Genomic DNA, 20,131 nt, shown 5'->3' on the forward strand with positions numbered 1-20,131 from the left:
AAACAAGTGGAAGACAGGAGTGACTTCAAAGCAAAGGACTCAAGAGTGTTGTCAAGATAAATCTCAGATGGTGACTTCCTCAAAAAACTCAGTATCAAGAGACCAGAAAAATGGAAAGCTACAGGCTGAGGCTGGCATAGCCAAACTCCAGGAAGTAAGGCTTAGCCACCACACAGGAAGGACAGCAGCAGGGGCCACTCTAACAACACACCTTCTCTGAACACAAGCTCCCGGACAGTTTTGCAAACCATCAGCTGAGAGCACCTGGATGCCCTGAGACCTTCTTTAACCCAATGAGAACAAGTGAGCAGCAGGCTGAGTGCACACAGTCCACCCTCACCTCCAGGGCAGCTCTAACTCACTGCTCCTTAAATGTAGTAGGGGTGGCTGTTGGTTGGTACCTCTTGCTTCTAATCTTGAAAAGTCTCTGAATAGCATTTGAAACAAAGCTGGCAGACAAAAGACTTCTTAGTCTCTTAATGCCCAGTTAGAAATGTAAACTTCCAAGGATTCAATTATATGCATGCACACTGAACAAATGCAAATAGCTCTACATATGGTCTAGGATGATTAAACTCAGCTTAAGGCACCTGCCAGCAACACAGCATGGTGTCATGTGATATGCATGTTGTGACTCTAGGGAGTGCACTCTGAACCATGTCAATCAGCAGTAAATTACAGCACCAATGGGTTTCACTTACATCTTTCTGGTTGGAGTGGAAAAACCTGAGTGCGAAGTTACAGGACTGGGAGGCAGCAGCGTACTGGCCCAAGGATGCAGCGTATCGGGTCAGAAGATAGCTAGGTAGGAAGGAAAGAAAAAACATTCACAGTTACCTCATTCTACTGTCAAAATATTAAGTGCCAAGAAAGAGCAGGGCATAAAAGAAATCAAACAAAAAACACTGCCAGTGGAATGATCTAGTTCACAGGATCAAATTAAAAGAAAATGAACAGAGTTCTTTCTTTACACCTGACAATAAGAGAAACGTAAAGCTGGTCAGAGAACATGGTGTTCTCTTCCTAAATGTGAATAGAAAATGCCCATTAGTAATTGCATAGCATAGCCAAAACTCAAACTCAAAGGGATACTTTGGGTCAGTGCCAACAGCAGGGAGAAGTAGCAACTTCAAAATATAGTGTGAATGATTGAAGCTGTAAACTCTGTAATGCTTGGAGATAAGTCCCTCATGCTTTGCAGAGGGTCACAGTAGTGACTGATGTCTAGAGTGCTGTTTTGTTATCACCTATAAGTGAGCTTCCTAGGCTGTCTGCACAGTATTCAGAGTATATACTACCAACCCAATGGTGTCGTGCTGGATATGCTTAGCATCAAGGCTGGAGTAAAGATCCACCACTGGCTCAAATGCACCCAGCATGCAGTAGATTCGAACAAGCAGCAATTTGAACTGAGCATTGGATGGGCTATGGGTTAAGCCTTCTTCTAGCAGAGTCAGGGCCTGCCACACAGCAGTCTCCTCACCTAGAATCAAAACACATCATTATCCACTCATCTTTAGGGAACCTGCCGAAATCAATCACCTGCCTTGACTAGTCTTTGAATAATTTTGGATGCATACAAATTTTAGATGCAGACCTGCAATCAAAACAGGGAATTCCCTTGATTACAAAGCCCTTCAATAGTTCTATCAGTAATTAAATACAGCTGGGCAAGAAGCACGATGTGTAGATCTAGAGAGGGAAATCATGGAACCTCACAGAATCTTAGATTCTGAGAAGAGAGGGACTTAGAAGAACTAGAATCTGCTAGCTGCCCCCACCCCTGTAGCATTGTCCCAAGACCCTACAAGATATCATTTTTATTCCATACACAATCCTATTAAAAATATTACATTTGAGGGGGCTGGAGAGATGGCTCAGTGGTTAAGAGCACTGGCTGCTCTTCCAGAGGTCCTGAGTTCAATTCCCAGCAACCACATGGTGGCTCACAACCATCTGTAATGAGATCTGGCACCCTCCTCTGGCATGCGGGCATACATGAAGGCAGAATGTTGTATACATAATAAATAAATCTTTTTAAAAAAATTACATTTGAAAAAAAAAAGAAAGAAAAAAATTACATTTGATACTGTAAAAAAACAAAACAAAAAACTGCTATTAGGACCAGAGAGATGGCTCAGCAAATAAAAGTGCTTGCTGTCAAAGCCTGCAGCTGAGATCAATCCCTGGGTCCCACAGGGTAGAAAGAGAGAAATGACTCTGGCAAGTTGTCTTCTGACACATGACCCATGGAACATTTGTGTCCACATGTCACACATAAACACACGGAATTTAATTAAAAAAATAAAGACGCTTATGTGGTGGCGCACACCTTTAATTCTAGTACATGAGAGGCAGAAGCAGGCGGCTCTCAGCTCTAGGGATAGTCTGGTCTAATACTGAGTTCCAAGCAGAGAGACAGACAGACAGACAGACAGACAGACAGACAGACAGACAGACACAGGCTTTAGCCCTGGCTGGCTGTCCTAGAACTGACTTTGTAGGCCAAGCTAGCCTCAAACTCACTTGCCTCTGCCTCACAAATGCTGAGATTAAAAGCATGCACCGCTGCCACCACCACCACCTGGCAGAAAAATCATTTTTTAAACACTAATAAATAAAAAGAGGGTTTTTGTGTTCTGTTGGGTTTGCCCATCTGCCTTTAAATCAGTGTGGTTATATCTTAACTCTAGTTTTAAATCAGAATGATCGTTCATTATGCAGATAAATTTAGAAACCAATGAGATAGCTGCTGAGTTGGGCCCAAAGTTCAGTGCTAAGAGTTTCCACGGTGTGGCCTCCATCTCCAGCAAACCCCCGTGGAGGTGACACTGGTGTCCTTACCTGCTTCTCTCCATATATCAGTGAGCACATGGACAGCGAGGAGGCAGTAATAATCAGAGAACTGCAATTCTGTCTTCAAACAAGAGCGCCCTAGGGAGAGGATTTTAAAAAAAAACGCCTATTTTTAATAATTACTCATAAAGTGCTGCGACAGGAGACTTTTGTTTACTTTTTAAGGAAGAAAAATGATAGGCAGAAAAAGAGGAAAAGAAAAAAGAAAGTAAGAATAGGATGAGTAAGCCGGGCAGTGGTGGTGCACGTCTTTAATTCTGCTCAGGAGGGAGAGGCAGACAATCTCTGGAGTTTGAGGCTGACCTGGTCTGGTCTACAGAGTAAGTTCCAGGACAGCTAGGGCTAGACAGAGAAACCCTGTCTCGAAAAACAACACAAAAACAAATAAATAAAAAATAGGGCCTGTACCGAAGAAAAATACAAGCCATAAAAACGGGATGTAGCATGAACATAAGTACTTGCTTAGCATGCATGAACAACTGGCTTCAATCCCTGGCACCACAAAAGGGGGCAAGAAAAAAATAGATGTATAGAAGGAAGGGAGGTGAGAACACAAACCAAATGGTTTATAAGCCACACTCAGCGGGAACAGAACATTCCAGGGGAGAAGGTGCATACACCAGTCTTTACAAAGGGAAAGATCTAAGAAGTCTGAGGTGAAGAAAAGAACCAGAGCCTCAGCTTAACTAATGCTATATCAACCCTCCTACCAAATGGTTCTTAAAGCACAGTGGTGCTCAAGCGACACCTCTACTGAGTGACTTACAGCCAGCCAGAGTCCCTGCTTCTGCACTGAACATTACCTTACAATTCACACTATACAACTCTGCTTCCTGCAGTGTTGTGAAGACATAAGGCCACAGCTCCCAAGCGCAAAAATCCTCACAAGTCATACAACTTGTTTAAGAACCATGGAATAGTCTGGCTGCTCAGAGGAGCAGACAACACCTGTTAGCCTAACTAGGTTTCTGAGAATTACTCAGATTGGGGAAGCATTCGATAAAATGCCGAGTATGTGCACTAGAGGAGCGGGCTCTAGGTACTTTACATACTGACTTCTCGGTCTTAGCAGAACTGGCAGGAGGGTGGGGAGGACACGGGCAACACACACATCTGAATGGCTACTCACCAAACTCCAGTCCGTGTTGGTACCTTAACATCAACTCTCTGACCACACCCAGCTTCTGGTTCTTATCCATGATGTGGTACAAGCCAAGGAGCCTTGTCAGCTGCACGACACACAGATGCTGCTGCAGGGCACGGATGTCACCTGGCAGGGCAAGTTTGTCCTCTGTTGGTGTTGACAACGGAACAACTCCAAGAAGCTGATTAATAAACTGCAGAGAGGAAGAACAAAGGCCACACAATGCAGATGTCTTTGGGACACTGAGATGCTCTATAGGATTCCTGTACCAGCTCTCTCTACCCCCACAGCTATTGTCCAACCTCTAGCTCGCAAAGACCAGGTATGGTGCTGCACGCCTAGATCATGCATGGCTATACAAACTGAGCCACAGGAGATCCTCCCACCCCTTTACTTTTATTCTATGTGTGTGGGTGTTTTGCCTGTACATGTGGTGTGTACTACATTGCGTGTATTCATGGAAGCCAGAAGTCGTCACCAGATCAATGTACAGATAATTGTGAACTACCAAGTGGGCGGTAGGAATTGAACCTGGATTTGTGTGAGAGCAGGCAGCACTCTTAATCGCTGAGCCAATCTCTCCAGCCCCCAAAGACCTTATCTTTAATACTTATGGTCTTCCCTTCTGCATGTTACAATTTACCCAAGAAGTCATACCCCTGAACTCTGTACACAAACACCGCAAGAACAGCTCCACTTAGACAACAAGAATGAAGAGTCTTTCAGAACTCAACTGAGACTAATGGATCTGTATTAGGTAGGGAGCTGGGATTAAAGGCATGGACCACACATGTGTCCTAGATGAGTCACCTAAGTCTGTCAAAGTATTAAGTCCTGGTGGAGTGAAGATACACTGTGCTCAGTCCACTTTACTCCTCATGGGCACAGAAGGCTTTATGGTAGGCCACATGGCAGGAGCCCTGGCACAATAAGACTTCCAGTCATCAAGCTTTGCCACAGGGTTACTAGTAAACCAGTGGACGGCAGATACGGTTTATTCATGCCTTTATCTCTGCACCTATCCTACCTCAGTCACACTGCTCCCTTGTAGATAAAGGACTCCAACTGCCTATGGCCAAGGTCAGCTCTGGAACATGCACCAAATACTTCTCAGTATGAAACAGTCTAGCGAAGTGGTTCTCAACCCCTTTGGGTGTCGCATATCACATATATACTGACGATTCATAACAGTAGCAAAATTGCAGTTATGAAGTAGCAATGAAATAATTTTATGTCTGGAAGTCACCACAACACGAGGAATTGTATTAAAAGGTCACTGTGTTAGAAGGTTGAGAACCACTGGTCTAGGGAAATCCTATGTATGGCTCTCCAATGTGTAAAGACACAGCAAGATGTACATGCCACAAGTGCCAGAGTAGCTTGACTTGAAACTGCTCAGCCTCTAGATGAAATCAGTCAGGTGTAAAGGCTCACACCTGATCCCAATGTTTGAAGGCAGAGGAAGGAAGACCCTGGGCCACATGATCCTTCGCTGAAAAATTAAGATCCTATTGACAGGTGAGAAACCTGAGCCAGGTGAGATGCCCAAGTGTGATTTTCCACTGGTTCTAGACCTCACCAAGCACTGCGGCTGCAAGGCACTTACTATATCGCCTTTCCTGCGCTAGTGCACATGCACAGAACTCTGAGAGACACATACTTGTGTGCACTGGGCAGCAGGCAAGAGGTCAACAAACACCTTCAGGTCTGTGAAGCAACATGGCTTATCCCCAAACTTCTTGAAATACTGGAACATTAACTCTTCTGGGTCACCTTCAAGAGAGGACACTACATTACTCATTACTCACAGACTGGTCTGTTTCCTTCAAATTAACTTTGCCTGAAGCCAGTCACAGTGGCACACACCTTTAAGACCAGCACTCTGTCTCAAAATATAAAAGACAAAACATAATAAAAGATAAAGAAATAAGAGTTAAGTATGGTGTTGCTAGGTGGTGGTGGCACACACCTTTAATCCCAGCATTCAGGAGGCAAAGGCAGAAGGATCTCTGTGAGTTTGAGGACATCCTGGTCTATATAGCAAGTTCCAGGATAGCCAGATATACACAGAGAAACCTGGTCCCAAAAAAAAAAAAGACAAGAATTATGTATGGTGGGCACACCTGTAATCCCAGCATTTGGGAGGCGGAGACAGGAGGGTCACTTTAAAGTCATTCTCAATTTTACAGCAAGCTCCAGGCTACCCTTCCCACCTTCAATAAACAAATACATGAATGAATGAATGAATGAATGAATGAATGAATGAATAAATAAATGAAAGAATAAATGAATAAATGAAAGGTAGGCTCACACTGGGAGGCTGAGTTCCAGGTAAGTTTGGGCTACTGAATGAGATCCATTCACAAAAAAAAAAAAAAAAAAAAAAAAACGCAAATCAGAAAGAATACTCATATACTCTGAGAAATATTCAGAAGGGCAGGACTGGAAATTTCTCTTTAAGACCAGATGGACTAAACAGATACACTAATATAAAAAGCTAAGTCGATCGGGGGAGGGAATGGGAAGAGAGGAGGGAAGGGCGACAGTGGTTGGTATGTAAAATAAATAAAATAAAGCCAAACGGATTATGTGTGGAAGATGAATTTTTTTGTAAGTAAGCCATCTTTAGTAATTATTTTCAGATAATAAGCGCATTGATAATGAGGACTGAACTCAAGATCTGAAGCGTATCGCTCATCTTCTCTAGTGCTCCCCAATGTCCAATGATTCTTACCCAGCTTGTACTCGTCATTACAACCTTGGCTCCGCAGGCGCCTGATAAGCTCCAACTTAGCAAGGTGTGGGCCTCGGACATGCCTGGCATTTTGTGATGCCTCCATTATCCGATCCTCTATAAACTTCACAGCGTCTTCTGCAGAGCAGTGTACTTCCCCTTCTAAGGAGCTGAAGGAAACACAAGGCACCATTACTGCTTCCAACAGGCTCCACAAAGTTGAAGCCAAGAGAGACTGATCTTAAGAAACCGCAGTTTGCTATCTATAAACAACAAAAACAGCAATAAAAGAACAGTGACAGAGTGTGGTAGGTGCCACAGCTACAACCCACGCCTCCAGCAGATAGCAGGAGACTAAGCAAAGGTCAGCAATGGCTGCATATGAAGACCTTGCCTCAAAAAGTCAAGGGCTCCGAGTACTTGGGAGGAAGAGGCAGACAGATCTCTATGTGTTCTAAACCAGCCAGGTTTACACAGTTCCAGGACAGCTAGGGCTAGAGTCGCTGTCACAAACCCCACCCCCCTAAAAAAAGCAAATGGCTAGCAGTGTGGATTAGTGAGAAATCACTTGCTTCACATGACTAGAGGGTTAGGCAGTCCTTAGCAAGGCAGTGAAGGGTGCAACCCACACGAGGTCAAGCAGGTATGAGAAAGCCATGAGCCTGATCTAACAAGTAACAAGCTATAAAATTCTTCTTCACTTTGACTTCTGAATACTGTAGATTAACAAATCACCCTCACCTCTTTAAAAGTGGCAAGACAGCTCAGCAGTCAAATTGCCTTTATGAATGAGGACCCACATAGTAGGAGAGTACTCACTCCCACAAGGTGTCCTCTGACCTTTGGGGTGGCACACAAGTACACACACAAATAAATAAAGCTTTTTTGTTGTTTTGGTTTTCTATTTCCTGTTTGTTGTTTCAAGACAGGGTTTCTCTATGTTGCCCTGGCTGTCCTAGAACTCATTCTGCAGACCAAGCCAGCTTTGGACTCAGAGATCCACCCGCTTCTGCCTTCTCAGTGCCCCAAGTACTGGGACTAAGGGTGTCAACCAATATGCCTGGTTAAATGAAGCTTTTACAAAAATTGTTTTTTGGCCAGGAGGTGGTGGCCCCTACCTTTAATCTCAGCACAGAGGAAGCAGGTGGTTCTCTGAGTTCAAGGCCAACCTGGTGTACTGAGTGAGTTCCAGGACAGCCAGGGATACTAAAGAGAAACCCGGTCTCAAAAATGCAAGAAAAGCAAAACAAAACAAAAAACCTGTTTTTTAAAGATTCAATATTTTTTCTTCATACTAGCTATAAAAGGGGGGAAGAAAAATTTCTGCTAATAACCTAACTGCAATCAACAGCAGAGACATTAATGGATCAAGAAATAACTCTCAAAGATAACTCTTGAGCCACTCAAAAAAAAAAAAAGGAAGAAAGAAAAAAAAAAGAAAAAGGGGCTGGAGAGATGGCTCAGAGGTTAAGAGCATTGCTTGCTCTTCCAAAGGTCCTGAGTTCAATTCCCAGCAACCACATGGTGGCTCACAACCATCTGTAATGAGGTCTGGTGCCTTCTTCTGGCCTGCAGACACACGCACAGACAGAATATTGTATAAATAATAAATAAATAAATAAATATTAAAAAAAAAAAGGAAACAGACTTACATCTACCACAATGAAAGAGCATACACATATTTTGGGAGGAAGACACCACAACAACCAGCATGTCTGACCTAATCCCACTCTCAGTACACAGCACTGTGTTAACAAAGGATAGAAGCCAGTGGGGAGGCAAGAGACTGTGAGGATTTATTTTTACATTGACAGGTTAAGTGGGACTAAATACCACATGGGGACTAAAATGAGTCTTACAGGGCACATGTGTTTATTACAGTAAAACAAAATGACTGTTTAAAAAGAATGTATTTGTGGAGTGATAAAGCATAATTGATGCACAATAAAGTCCTCTTGCTCCATCACACTCAAAAGTACCACTGTAAAACAGACATGCTGACATATGCCTGTAATCCCAGCACTCAGGCTAAGGCAAAATAGAAGTCACTATCCTGGGAATAAAGTTCAGTGCTAAGAAGCCTTGCATACCAATGTGAGCCCTAGGGTCAACTACCTGTCCACAGAAAGTGAACCTGTACCTCAAAGATGACAACCATTTGGGGTCACAGACTAATAATCCCCAGGGTGTCACTTAATGCAAGCTGCCCAAACAAAACCACTTAAAGTATAACCTAAAGGCTAGAGAGATGGTACATCAGTTATGAACACTATTGCTCTTCCAGGCGTTCAATTCCCAGTACCCACATGGCAGCTCACACCAGTCAATAACTCCTGTTCCATGAGATTCAATGCCCTCTTCTGCCCCCCTGCACACTAAGTAGAAACACAGTAAATATATAAACATATAGATATACATATATATACATACATGGACACACACACATACACACACATATATACATATACATACATGCAGGCAAATTAATTAATATATGTTAAATAAACTGAAATTTTTGGAAACATCTTACAATTACGTCACATATCACTCCTTATTTTAAAAAAAATGTTAAGAAAGTAAAAAAAGATGACAACTTACTGTTCCCCTTCAGCAGGAGGCGTCCAGGCCTCTTCAATCAGTCGAAAGACAGAATCGAAATAAGTCAGATAGAACTGCCAGTCATCTGAGCTAAAATCAGATTGAATGATGCACACAGGATTAAACTCAAGTTGTGATAAGGTTCCTTAGGTACTATGACTTCAACCAATTTTCTAAGTCATGCCCACGTACACCAGGACCCCCCAAGATGGCATTGTGGAGACTGTCAGAGCCTGAGGCTTTCTAGATACTCAAAGACCAACTTCCTAACATACAATTACCCAATGAGCTCTTCCTAACTAGGAACTGGCATGAAGAGGGAAGCCTCTTTAAGGCCAGTGTCAAATATGACACAGAAACTTGCTAGGTGGTGATGGCTCACACCTATTATCACAGCACTCAGGAGGCAGAGGCAGGGGCATCTCTTCACAGAGATCCAGGCCAGCCTGGTCTACAAAGCTAGTTCTAGGACAGCCAGAGCTACACAGGGAAACCTGGTTTCAAAAAACAAAAACAAACAAAAAGTAATACAGTAACTCCACGCTAATCCTTAAGAAATAACTTATCCACCACTTCCCAGGACCCATTAGGACTTACTTTCAAAATATAAAGCTCAGGCCGGGCGGTGGTGGTGCACGCCTTTAATCCCAGCACTCGGAAGGCAGAGGCAGGCGGATCTCTGGGAGTTCGAGACCAGCCTGGTCTACAAGAGCTAGTTCCAGGACAGGCTCCAAAACCACAGAGAAACCCTGTCTCGAAAAACCAAAAAAAAAAAAAAAAATATAAAGCTCATTGTAAACTTCTAACATACCCAGAACTCTCACAACACAGACCAGCATCAGTCTCGGGGGCCTGGAAACCTTCCAAGGCTCTCAGCTCACAAGCAGTGGCCATCTACTCACTTTTTCAACAGGAGGCGTCGGGAAAGGGCGTTGCACTCTGGCCACCTGCTCAGTTTCTTGTACATGGCCATGCATTTGTTTTCCCGACTCTGAATCTCACTTGTCAACTTATCTACAACAAAAAGGTATAAAAGATTGGCTAGTTTCATGTCTACCAGAATAAAATCCAATCAAGGGGGGGTGTCATATTTGTTGGCTCCCTCAAGAAAATAAACTTCTAGCACTCGGGAGGCAGAAGCAGATGGACCTGTTCGAGGTCAGCCTGGTCTACACAGCTAGTTCTAGGACAGTTAGAGCTACAGAGAGAAACCTTGTCTCAAAAAACAAAACAAAACAAAAAAAAAAAAAAACAAAAAAAACACAAAAGAAAAGAAACTCATTCTTAAAATAATACACTCTACTATCTTACAAAGATCCTTTTCCTAAATAGAAACATTTCCTACAATAAATTTAAATAATCGTTGACGATCCACACTGAGCTGTGATAGATACATGTAAAATACAACATATCCGGACCAGGACAACCAGGGCTACACAGAAAAACCCTGTCTTGAAAATTCATAAATAAATAAATAAGTAAATAAATAAATAAATAAATAGTGGAGGGTGATAACCTGAGCTGGGCATGGTGGTGCCCACCTTTAGTCCCAGCATTTGGGAGGCAGAAGTTGGAGGATCCCTAAGAGTATGGATCTACAAAGAACACCATTCCCAGGACGTCTTGAAAAACAAAACAAAACAAAAAAAAGTTAAACCCAGGAGTTTATGGGAAGCACAAACTGGGCGCAATGGAAGAAACTGGGGGCAGGAAGGTGGTAGTAGGGAGATAATGAAGTGGGGAAGACCTAGGGAAAGTTGAGAGAGGGTGAAAAATTACCTTGTATGAAATTCTCAAAGAATTAATAAAAAAAAGTGTTATTGTTACTATCCTGAGTGAGGTAAGCCAGACCCAAAAAGAGGAACATGGGATGTACTCACTCATATTTGGTTTCTAGCCATAAATAAAGGACATTGAGACTATAATTCGTGATTCTAGAGAAGCTAAATAAGAAGGTGAACCCAAAGAAAAACATATAAGCATCCTCCTGAATATTAACCTTCATCAGGCGATGAAAGAAGACAGAGACAGAGACCAACATTGGAGCACTGGACTGAAGTCTCACGATCCAAAGGAGGAGCAGAAGGAGAGTGAGCACGAGCAAGGAACTCAGGACCGCGAGGGGTGCACCCACACACTGAGACAATGGGGATGTTCTATCGGGAACTCACCAAGGCCAGCTGGCCGGGGTCTGAAAAAGCATGGGACAAAACCGGTCTCGCTAAACATAACGGACAATGAGGACTACTGAGAACTGAAGAACAATGGCAATGGGTTCTTGATCCTATTGCACGTAATGGCTTTGTGGGAGCCCAGGTAGTTTGGATGCTCACCTTAATAGACCTGGATGGAGGTGGGTGGTCCTTGGACCTCCCACAGGGCAGAGAAACCTGCTTGCTCTTTGGGCTGAGGAGGGAGGAAGACTTGATTGGGGGAGGAGGAGGGAATGGGAGGTGGTGGCGGGGAAGAGGCAGAAATCTTTAATAATTAAATAAATTAATTAATAAAAAAAAAGTGTTATTGTTTGAGACAGGGTTGGTTTCTCTACACAGCCCTGGCTATCCTAGAACTCACTATGTAGACCAAGCCTGCCTCTGGCTCCTAAGTGCTTGGGATGAAAATACTGTTAATAGTTTAAACACAAGTTTAGAAACCAGCCTACAGGGAGAGAGCACTGGCTCCTCTTCCAGAGGTCCTGAGTTCTCAGCAACCACATAGTGGCTCACAACCATCCATAAAGGATCCGCCTTCTGGCCTGTAAGCATACATGCAGGTAGAACACTGTAAAAGTACTAAATAAATATAAATCTTTAAAACAAAAACAAAACCACTTACAGTCCACACAGTTCACAACCCCAGAGAACCTAGACAACAAAGAGAACCTTAAGAGGGATATACATAGATCTACAAAGAAAGGAGAAAAGGACAAGATCTTCTGAGTAAATTGGGAGCATGGGGCTCACAGGATAGGGTAGAAGGGGAGAGAGGAGGAGAGAAGGAAGGGAGGGGAGCAGACAAAAATGTACAGCTCAATAAAAACAATACAAAAACCCCTATGTTTAGAACATAGAAGTATATAGCAAAGTTATAGGACTTTTATGACTGTATGGGAATTTTTCAACCACAAGTAAGTTTCATCTTCAAATTAAAAACAAAACAGGAAAATTTTTAAATTACCTCCTAATTTCCCTCTAATGACATCCAGGGCTTCCTGGTACTTCCCCAAGCGTTCCAGGATCATATAATAAAGTTCAACCTTGTAGAAGACACAAACAGTTACAGCATTGAGAAGCGAGCAGGAACGCAAGCATCTGTGTACTCATTACAATTATTAAACAGAACTGTGTCGACGACTTTTCCTTTCCACATACATCTTAATTAACAGAGAGCACTTTCCAGAGATAGCTCAATTTCATGATCCCTAGCTGAGTCAGGCAAGTCTTTTTTACCAAAGGCTCAGATAGGGTCACCAGCTATAAAGTGGAAATTGTTGTCAAAATTGGGAAAATGGAGGAAGGGCGTATACTCACTTCAGCTTCAGCTTCTATCTTGTCCTCTTTCACCATTTTTTCTACCATCCTCTCTGCCAGGGGCAGAAACATGGTTTTTGAGAGATTTTCATCTCGTGCGGATATAGACTGCAAGAGGAATGATAAATGTTTTGCTGTGATCTCTCTCCTGCAGAACACCACTAAGACCAGTGACTCTGGCCCCCAGTCCACTGTGTACATAACAGGCCTAATATGAATCTACTACGTGGACACGCGGAATCATAGCCGCCTTAGCATCCCATTCATTCCTACAACTCCTGGCTTCTACATGACTTAGTGCTTTGACAGGCTGATCTGACAGTTACCTACAAGTACTCAAAAAGGGATGCCTCTGTTTGGTATTACATTACCAGGGTGCCAAGAAGGAAGCTGTGTACACTGTGCCTTGATATACTAACACAGCTACAAAAGGAGACATCCCAATTCTAGTTACACAGCTCTTGGTACTAGCTAATTACCATATAGCCACCATTTTTAAACCAGGACTACTGTTAACTGAACAGTGCAAAGATTCTGCTCAAGGCTCACTTATCCAGAGGACACAACCTTTCAAAGTAGATATATACTCAACTTACAGATATAGAAACTAGAGAAAGGATTCCCCCAGTAGTTTGACAATTTCTAGTAAAGCCCCACATACTTGAAGATAGAGAGCTTGGTTTATTGTGATAATTTTTTTTTTATCTTCTCGAACAGGGTCTCACTTGCACCCTGATTCAGCCTCAAACTCCAGATCATCTTGCTGTGCTTGGGGTTCCAGGTGTGTCACCATGCCTAGTCTGTAATGTGTTCTCTCAGCATGACCTCCCAGCCCCTTCTCCCCAGAGGGTCTCAGTGTGATTCTTACAGGAGTTCTGGGAGATAAGCATCTCCATTCCACAAAACAGGAAGTTGAAGCTTGATAAGAACAAACACCAGCCAGGTGTAGTGATGCACACCTGTAATCCCAATACTCAAGTCCTCTGTAGCCACATCCTGTTGGGAGCCGGCCTGGGATAAACTAATAGGACAACTGAGAAACTACCAAGCAGCCAGGCACGATAGCCACCTCACCTGTAACCCCCAAATTCAAGAGGTGGAGGCAGCAGGATCTTGAGTTTGAGGTCAACCTAGGTTACATAGTAAGTTCAAGGTGATACCCTATCTCAAAACAAAACAAAAAACACTAAATAAGAAAGGTGGAAAACTGTCTCAGAGGTTAAGAGCACTGGCTATTCTTTCAGAAGAATCAAGTTTGATTCCCAGCACCCACATGGTGGCTCAAAACTGTAACTCCTGTTCCAAGGCACCAGACACCCTCTTCTGGCCTCAGCAGCTACCAGTACATGGTTCACAGACATACATACATACAGGCAAAACACCCATATACATAAAATAAAATTTAATTAAACAAAGTATTCCCAAAGTGAAAACCAAGGGGTGATCCGTCAAGACCCTCCTGACACAGTTCATTAGAGACAAAGATGGTAAAGACACTTCAATCCAATTCTGAGCAACATACTTACTTGCATGATTAAGCTCATCACAGACCAAAAATAGTAAGGGTTTTTGGGGACAATCTTATACAGAGCCATGCCAGCCTGAAACAGAGCATAATTTAGAGAACATCAGATAGACAATTAATAAACTGGAAATGAAAACAAATATAAGTCTGAGTGTGTGGCACATTCCCGAGGAGAGCAGTAACACAGTTACATACTGTAGGTGATGGCAGTGCCTGATAACCTCATCACTATGACAACAACAAATAATCATAAATGTCAAGTTTTACATCCTGAGTGACAGTTCAACTTTTGAACCATTTAAGTCCAAACTCAGAAAATGGATGTGAAGCAGTACAGTTCTAAGAAGACTACCAAAATTCACAAAATTTGACTATGAATGTTTATCAGTGTGATCTTCAGACTTGGATAAAGTTCAGTTGGTGGAGTGCGTGCCTACCATGCCCAAAGCCATAGGAATGCCCACCACTGCCCAGGCACGGGATACATGCTCATAGTCTCAGGCACTTGGGAGACAAAGGAGGTTCAATCATCCTCAGCTGCACAGGGAGCTTGAAGTCAACTTGGGCTGAGACCCTGTCCAAACAAACAAGTCACAGTAGCAGTCCTCACTGAAGACCTTGAAACAACTACAGCAAGCAGGGCCATCAGACAGGAGGTAGACTTGGTGGGAAACATTTGGTCCTTCCAAGCTATCAATAATTACAGCTAACCCCACCAGCCAGGCACAATGGAACATGCCTATAATGAACATGGCCTCCCAGAACTTGAGGTAGAGACAGAAGATCAAGACTTCACTCTTAGCTATATAGTAAGCAACATGAGACACTGTCTCAAAAAACTAACAGAAAAAATGACTAACCCTTTTACATACTATGCCCACACTTAGAGCAGATGTAGAAAAACAGAGCTAACTAGAATTACTTGAGCATACTGAATTGCTGCCCCCAAATCCCTTCAACTCAAAAAAGGAACCTGTTCTAGGCATAAGCAAAATCTAGCACAAGCAAAAAAGAGATAAGGCAAAATGTAAACCACACAAATAATTCATTAGAAGTGGTGTGTGTTTATGCATATGGATTCACATGTGTGTACATGCCTATGGAGGCCAGAGGACAACCTCAGGGGTTGTTCCTCAGGAGCTGTCCACTTTGCTTTCTGAGATAGGGTCTCTACTGGGATCTGAGGCTTGTCAATTAAGCTAAGCTGGCTGGCCAGAAAAAGGCCTCCTTAGCACTGGAATTACAAGAAAGCCATCATATTTAATGTAGGGTACTGGGTACTGGGAATCAAACTCTGGCCTCATGTTTACATGGCAAGCATTTTACCAACGGAGTTTTCTCTCAATATCTTGATTATTTTTGTTTTGGTTTTTTTCTGTGTAGTTTTGGAGCTTGAACTGGAACACATTCTGTAGACCAGGCTGGCCTCAAACTCACAGAGATCCACCTGCCTTTGCCTCCACCTCCCCAAGTGCTGGAATCAAAGGTGTGCACCGCTACCACCCAGCCCAAGTCCTTGATTCTTTTCTGGGCACAGATAAACATGCAGCTGAAGCCGCCTCAGGCTTGCTATGTAGCTGAAAATGGCTCTAAATTTTCGATCTTCCTATACCCATCTCCCAAATGCTTAACACAGATCTAACCAATTAAAATTTACCTAACAATAGAAATGTGTATAAAAACAGCATACTAGCCAGGTGGTGGTGGTACATGCCTTTAATCCTAGCACTAGGGGAATCTCTGAGATCAAGGTCAGCATGATCTACAGAGAGTTCCAGGAGAGGCTACACAGAGAAACCCTGTCTTGAATGTCCCTCCCCCCACCAAAAAAAAAAAAAAAAAAAAAGCTCACCATACTACAGGCTGGCAAGTTAGGAGCACTGGCTGCTCTTCCAGATTCCAGAGATCCAGATTCACTTTCTAGCACCCACAAAACTGTTCAAAACTGTCTTTAACTATAGACCCAGGAGATTTAGTTACCCACTTCTATCCTCCTCAGATACTGTACACAAACATACAAGTAGCAAAACACACCCATATATATATATACATACACACACACACACACACACACAATAAAAGGAACAATAAATCAATAAACAGAATCACATGCTAGGTGATTCCAAGAAAGGTGAAATCACACACGTTCTTTCCTCCTTAAGAGAAAATGGGGAAGTATCATTATGAAATCCCCTGAAAAATAGCATTTCAGATGGATCATAAAGGACAAGTGAGGCTCTAGGCTAGACTGAAGATATTAGGATGCACAAACATTTGAGGTCAACAGGTGAGTAAGTCATCAATTCTCAGAAGGGAAATGAGTCTGAACAAAATCAAAGAGAGTGAGTCATGGGGTGGAAAAATGGCTCAGCGGTTAAGAGAGCCTGCTGTCCTTCCAAAGGACCCGAGTTCCATACACACACAAGAAAAATCAAGAGGGCTGGGCCAGTTTTAGTGGGAGAGCGCTGGCCTATCACCAGAAAGCACTGGGTCCAATCTCTAACACTAACAAAAAACTCAAGGAGTCAAAGGCTGGGCTTTGCATGAAGGGTAGACATCCAGTACGTGTAGGGCCCTAGGTCAATCTCCAGCACCAAAAACCATAGAGGAAGGAAAACAAGTTCATGAGAGACACAAGAAGTACTTCTACTTTGAAAACTTCTATAAGAGAATATAAACGTTGATTCTGAGGAAGGATTTGTATTACCCTGTCTGACTTCCTATTGCTACGGTGTGATACTGCAGGCAAAGAACATGTTAAACCAAAACTCAAATTTATTTTTAAGATTTATTTTTTTAATTATGTATAGTGTTTGCCTGCATGTATGCCTGCAAGCCAGAAGAGGGCATCAAATCTCATTATGGATGGTTGTGAGCCACCAGGTCATTGCTGGGAATTGAACTCAGGACCTCTGGAAGAGCAGCCAATGCTCTTAACCACTGAACCATCTCTCCAGCCCCCAAAAATTCAAATTATAAAAATATCAGCACTCAAGAAGCAGAAACTGAAACTCAAGCCTTGCTAGATACTGCTTATTAAGTTTAAAGCAAAGTTCCAGGAAAGGCTTAGCTACAAGCAGGTTTTGTTGTTTTCTTTTTGAAGCAAGATCTTGAATTCATTCCAGGGCCTTGTACTTGAACTTATTATGCAGCTAACTTTCAATTCTTGACCCTCCCACCATCTACTCAGGTACTTCGATGATAGGCACATGCCACTATGACAGGTTTATCATACAATGCGGTTAAAGACACAAAACACTACACTGAGCTGGATGTGGTGACACACGTCTACAATCCCAGCTACTCAGGAAGCTGAAGACAGAATGGCATCAAGTTGAAGGCTTTTCTGGGCAAAAGTCTTTCATGGTACCCAGGCTGACCACAAATCATCATATAGCTAAGGATGGCCTCGAACCTCTGATTGATTGATTGATTGATTGATTGATTGATTGATTTGCCTTGACTTCCAGAGTGTTGGGATTAAAGGCATGTGCCACTATGTCCAGCTCACATTAATGTTGGGGGTAAACCCAGAAATTGTGCACTCCTGGCAAACATTCCGACTGAGCTACAGCCCCAGCCCTAATTCAACTTCTAAAGGGCTAAGAATACAGCCAGCAGTAACATCTGCCTAGCCTGGGTTTCACCCACCATGCCACAAAAAAAAAAAAAAAAAAAACAGTAAATATTTGTGTAACATTCTTCAAATGTACACAAAGAACCCCTAAAATCCGATCAAATAAGCCACCTCTAGAGAGCAAAAGCTAAGAATTTCAGCCATAGGGACTTTTCCCCTGGTGAATTTATCTAACTCTCAGAAGGCTAAAGCAGCTCAATTAACTGGATGTAAACTTAAGAGCAGCTCTCTGTTTTGTGCTCTGTGATTTCTGCCTATCCACTTTCTGAAACCTGAACAGGCATGTCACTCTAGAGCAATCTCAAGCTGACAGCAAACCAAAGCAAACACATGAGCAGCCAGCCAACTTCCCCAAATCCCTGAGTACTCCGTAACTGGCTGATCACCACACACACAGCAGCTCAATCATAGCAGAGACTTTGCGCCCTACCCAGAAGGCTGTGAATTTGGTTACCTGCTGCATCTTCTTGTACTCGCCCACTCTGGCGTAGGCCATGAAGAGGTGAGAGTGATACTCCTCGCTGTTGGGAACTTTCTTCACAGCCGCCTCATAAAGCTTTGTGACTAACTCCGCTAAGAGGAAGACAAGCAAGATTGGGTTTTGCTTCCATAAGATAAAATCCTAATGCTCTTTTCTGTTTGGTTAAAGCAGGTGTTCTCAGTCTTTCTAATGCTGAGACCCTTTAATACAGTTTCTCATGCTGTGGTGACCCCCCCCAACCATATTATTTTTGTTGCTACTTCATAACTGTAGTTTTGTCACTGTTATGAAATGTAATAAAAATATCTGATATGCAGGATATCTGGCTTGATCTCTGTGAAAGGGTCCTTTGACCCCCAAAAGGTCTTGACCCACAGGTTGAAAGGGTTAAATGGTTCCTCCTGGCGCTAAAGGACATGGAGGTATTGTTCCCATCTTCTGCTTAAGTATTGTTGAGGGTATTTTTTGCTGTTTTTTTCAAGGCAGGGTTTTTCTGTTTAACAGACCTGGATGTCCTGAAACTTACTCTGTAGACCAGGGTGGCCAGATCCTGCATCTGCCTCCCAAGTGCTAGGACTAACGGTGCGTGCCATCACATCTAGCTTTAAGTGTTGTTTTGATGAAGCATGGATTAGGTAGGTCATATCTCTTCATGGTATCTGTGCCATGAACTCAATCTGTCTCCTTTCAACTCTCTCTTTTAGCCCTCCACTGTGTAGTGACATTAACTGTAGTTCTTCAGGGTATCCTATGTCATATCCTGGCCTAATATGCTGTTCCCACTGCATAGCTTCTTCTGTTCCCTTTTCTACTCAGTAAACCCCATGCACGTACCAGTTCCAGCGAGAACACAAACCCAATCCTCTCTGCAGGCCTCACCCTGAAGAGTCTGCCTCTCCTTCCCAATTTGATCGCTGTCTCTTCTCTATGTTAAACTCTGACTAAAAGAGAAGATCTCTAGTATAGCATTAACTAATTGATACCCAATGCAGCTAGGTATGGCAGCACATGCCTATGATCCCAGTTTTTGGAAGTTTGAAGTTGGAAGACAGCAAGTTAAAGGTCTTGTTTATAGACTAAGTTCAAGGCCACTCTGGCACAGTTAGTAAAAGTCAGCTCGAAATAAAAAATATATTAAGGAGTGCAGCTTAGGAACTGAGCATTTGCCTAGCATGTGTAAGGTCCTGTATTTGATCTCCAGTATCACAGAAATAGTCAATATTATCTTTCTTCATCATCAAGCAAAACAAACTCTCTCTGATACAACAATTCTGTTCCTAGCTGCGGTGGCATCGTGGAATGAATAATCCCTGGCAATGAACATGGATCCACCAGAGCCACATGGGTATCAGTCCAGAAGTGCATTACACAGAAGCACATAGCACAGACCCAGCAACATGAAACCCAAGATAAACTAAAGGGGCATTGTCACACTGAAACAACAAGACAGAGAACTAAAGCCAGCAGAGGGCCTCAGACGTGATTCATTGGCAGAGGGATTGTCTAGCTCAGACAAAGAAGGGAAGAGACAGAAGGGATAGGGCAGCAAACAAGTCAATCAAAGTAATTCAGGAGAGGAAATACTCCTCAAGGAAACTGAGACTCAGTTGGAATGTGGGAGGCTTT

At 42.9% G+C, this 20,131-nt stretch overlaps 1 protein-coding gene across 3 annotated transcripts in view; it reads right to left on the reverse strand.

Annotated features, from left to right (window-relative positions):
- The window catches only part of Naa25 (N-alpha-acetyltransferase 25, NatB auxiliary subunit), a 56,331-nt gene that overhangs the window by 21,824 nt on the left and 14,376 nt on the right, over window positions 1-20,131 (reverse strand). For all 3 annotated transcript variants that reach the window (XM_057765088.1, XM_057765087.1, XM_057765089.1), the window contains exons 4-15: window positions 18,479-18,597; window positions 14,389-14,463; window positions 12,863-12,970; window positions 12,510-12,588; window positions 10,235-10,346; window positions 9,333-9,422; window positions 6,735-6,904; window positions 5,661-5,773; window positions 3,986-4,193; window positions 2,845-2,934; window positions 1,303-1,483; window positions 702-801 (exon numbers count right to left, since the gene is read on the reverse strand). In XM_057765088.1, the coding sequence (XP_057621071.1) occupies window positions 702-801; window positions 1,303-1,483; window positions 2,845-2,934; window positions 3,986-4,193; window positions 5,661-5,773; window positions 6,735-6,904; window positions 9,333-9,422; window positions 10,235-10,346; window positions 12,510-12,588; window positions 12,863-12,970; window positions 14,389-14,463; window positions 18,479-18,597 (1,445 nt within the window). The remainder of the gene's footprint in view (window positions 1-701; window positions 802-1,302; window positions 1,484-2,844; window positions 2,935-3,985; window positions 4,194-5,660; window positions 5,774-6,734; window positions 6,905-9,332; window positions 9,423-10,234; window positions 10,347-12,509; window positions 12,589-12,862; window positions 12,971-14,388; window positions 14,464-18,478; window positions 18,598-20,131) is intronic.

This window comes from Chionomys nivalis, chromosome 3, assembly GCF_950005125.1.
Source record: "Chionomys nivalis chromosome 3, mChiNiv1.1, whole genome shotgun sequence".
Lineage (NCBI taxonomy): Eukaryota > Metazoa > Chordata > Mammalia > Rodentia > Cricetidae > Chionomys > Chionomys nivalis.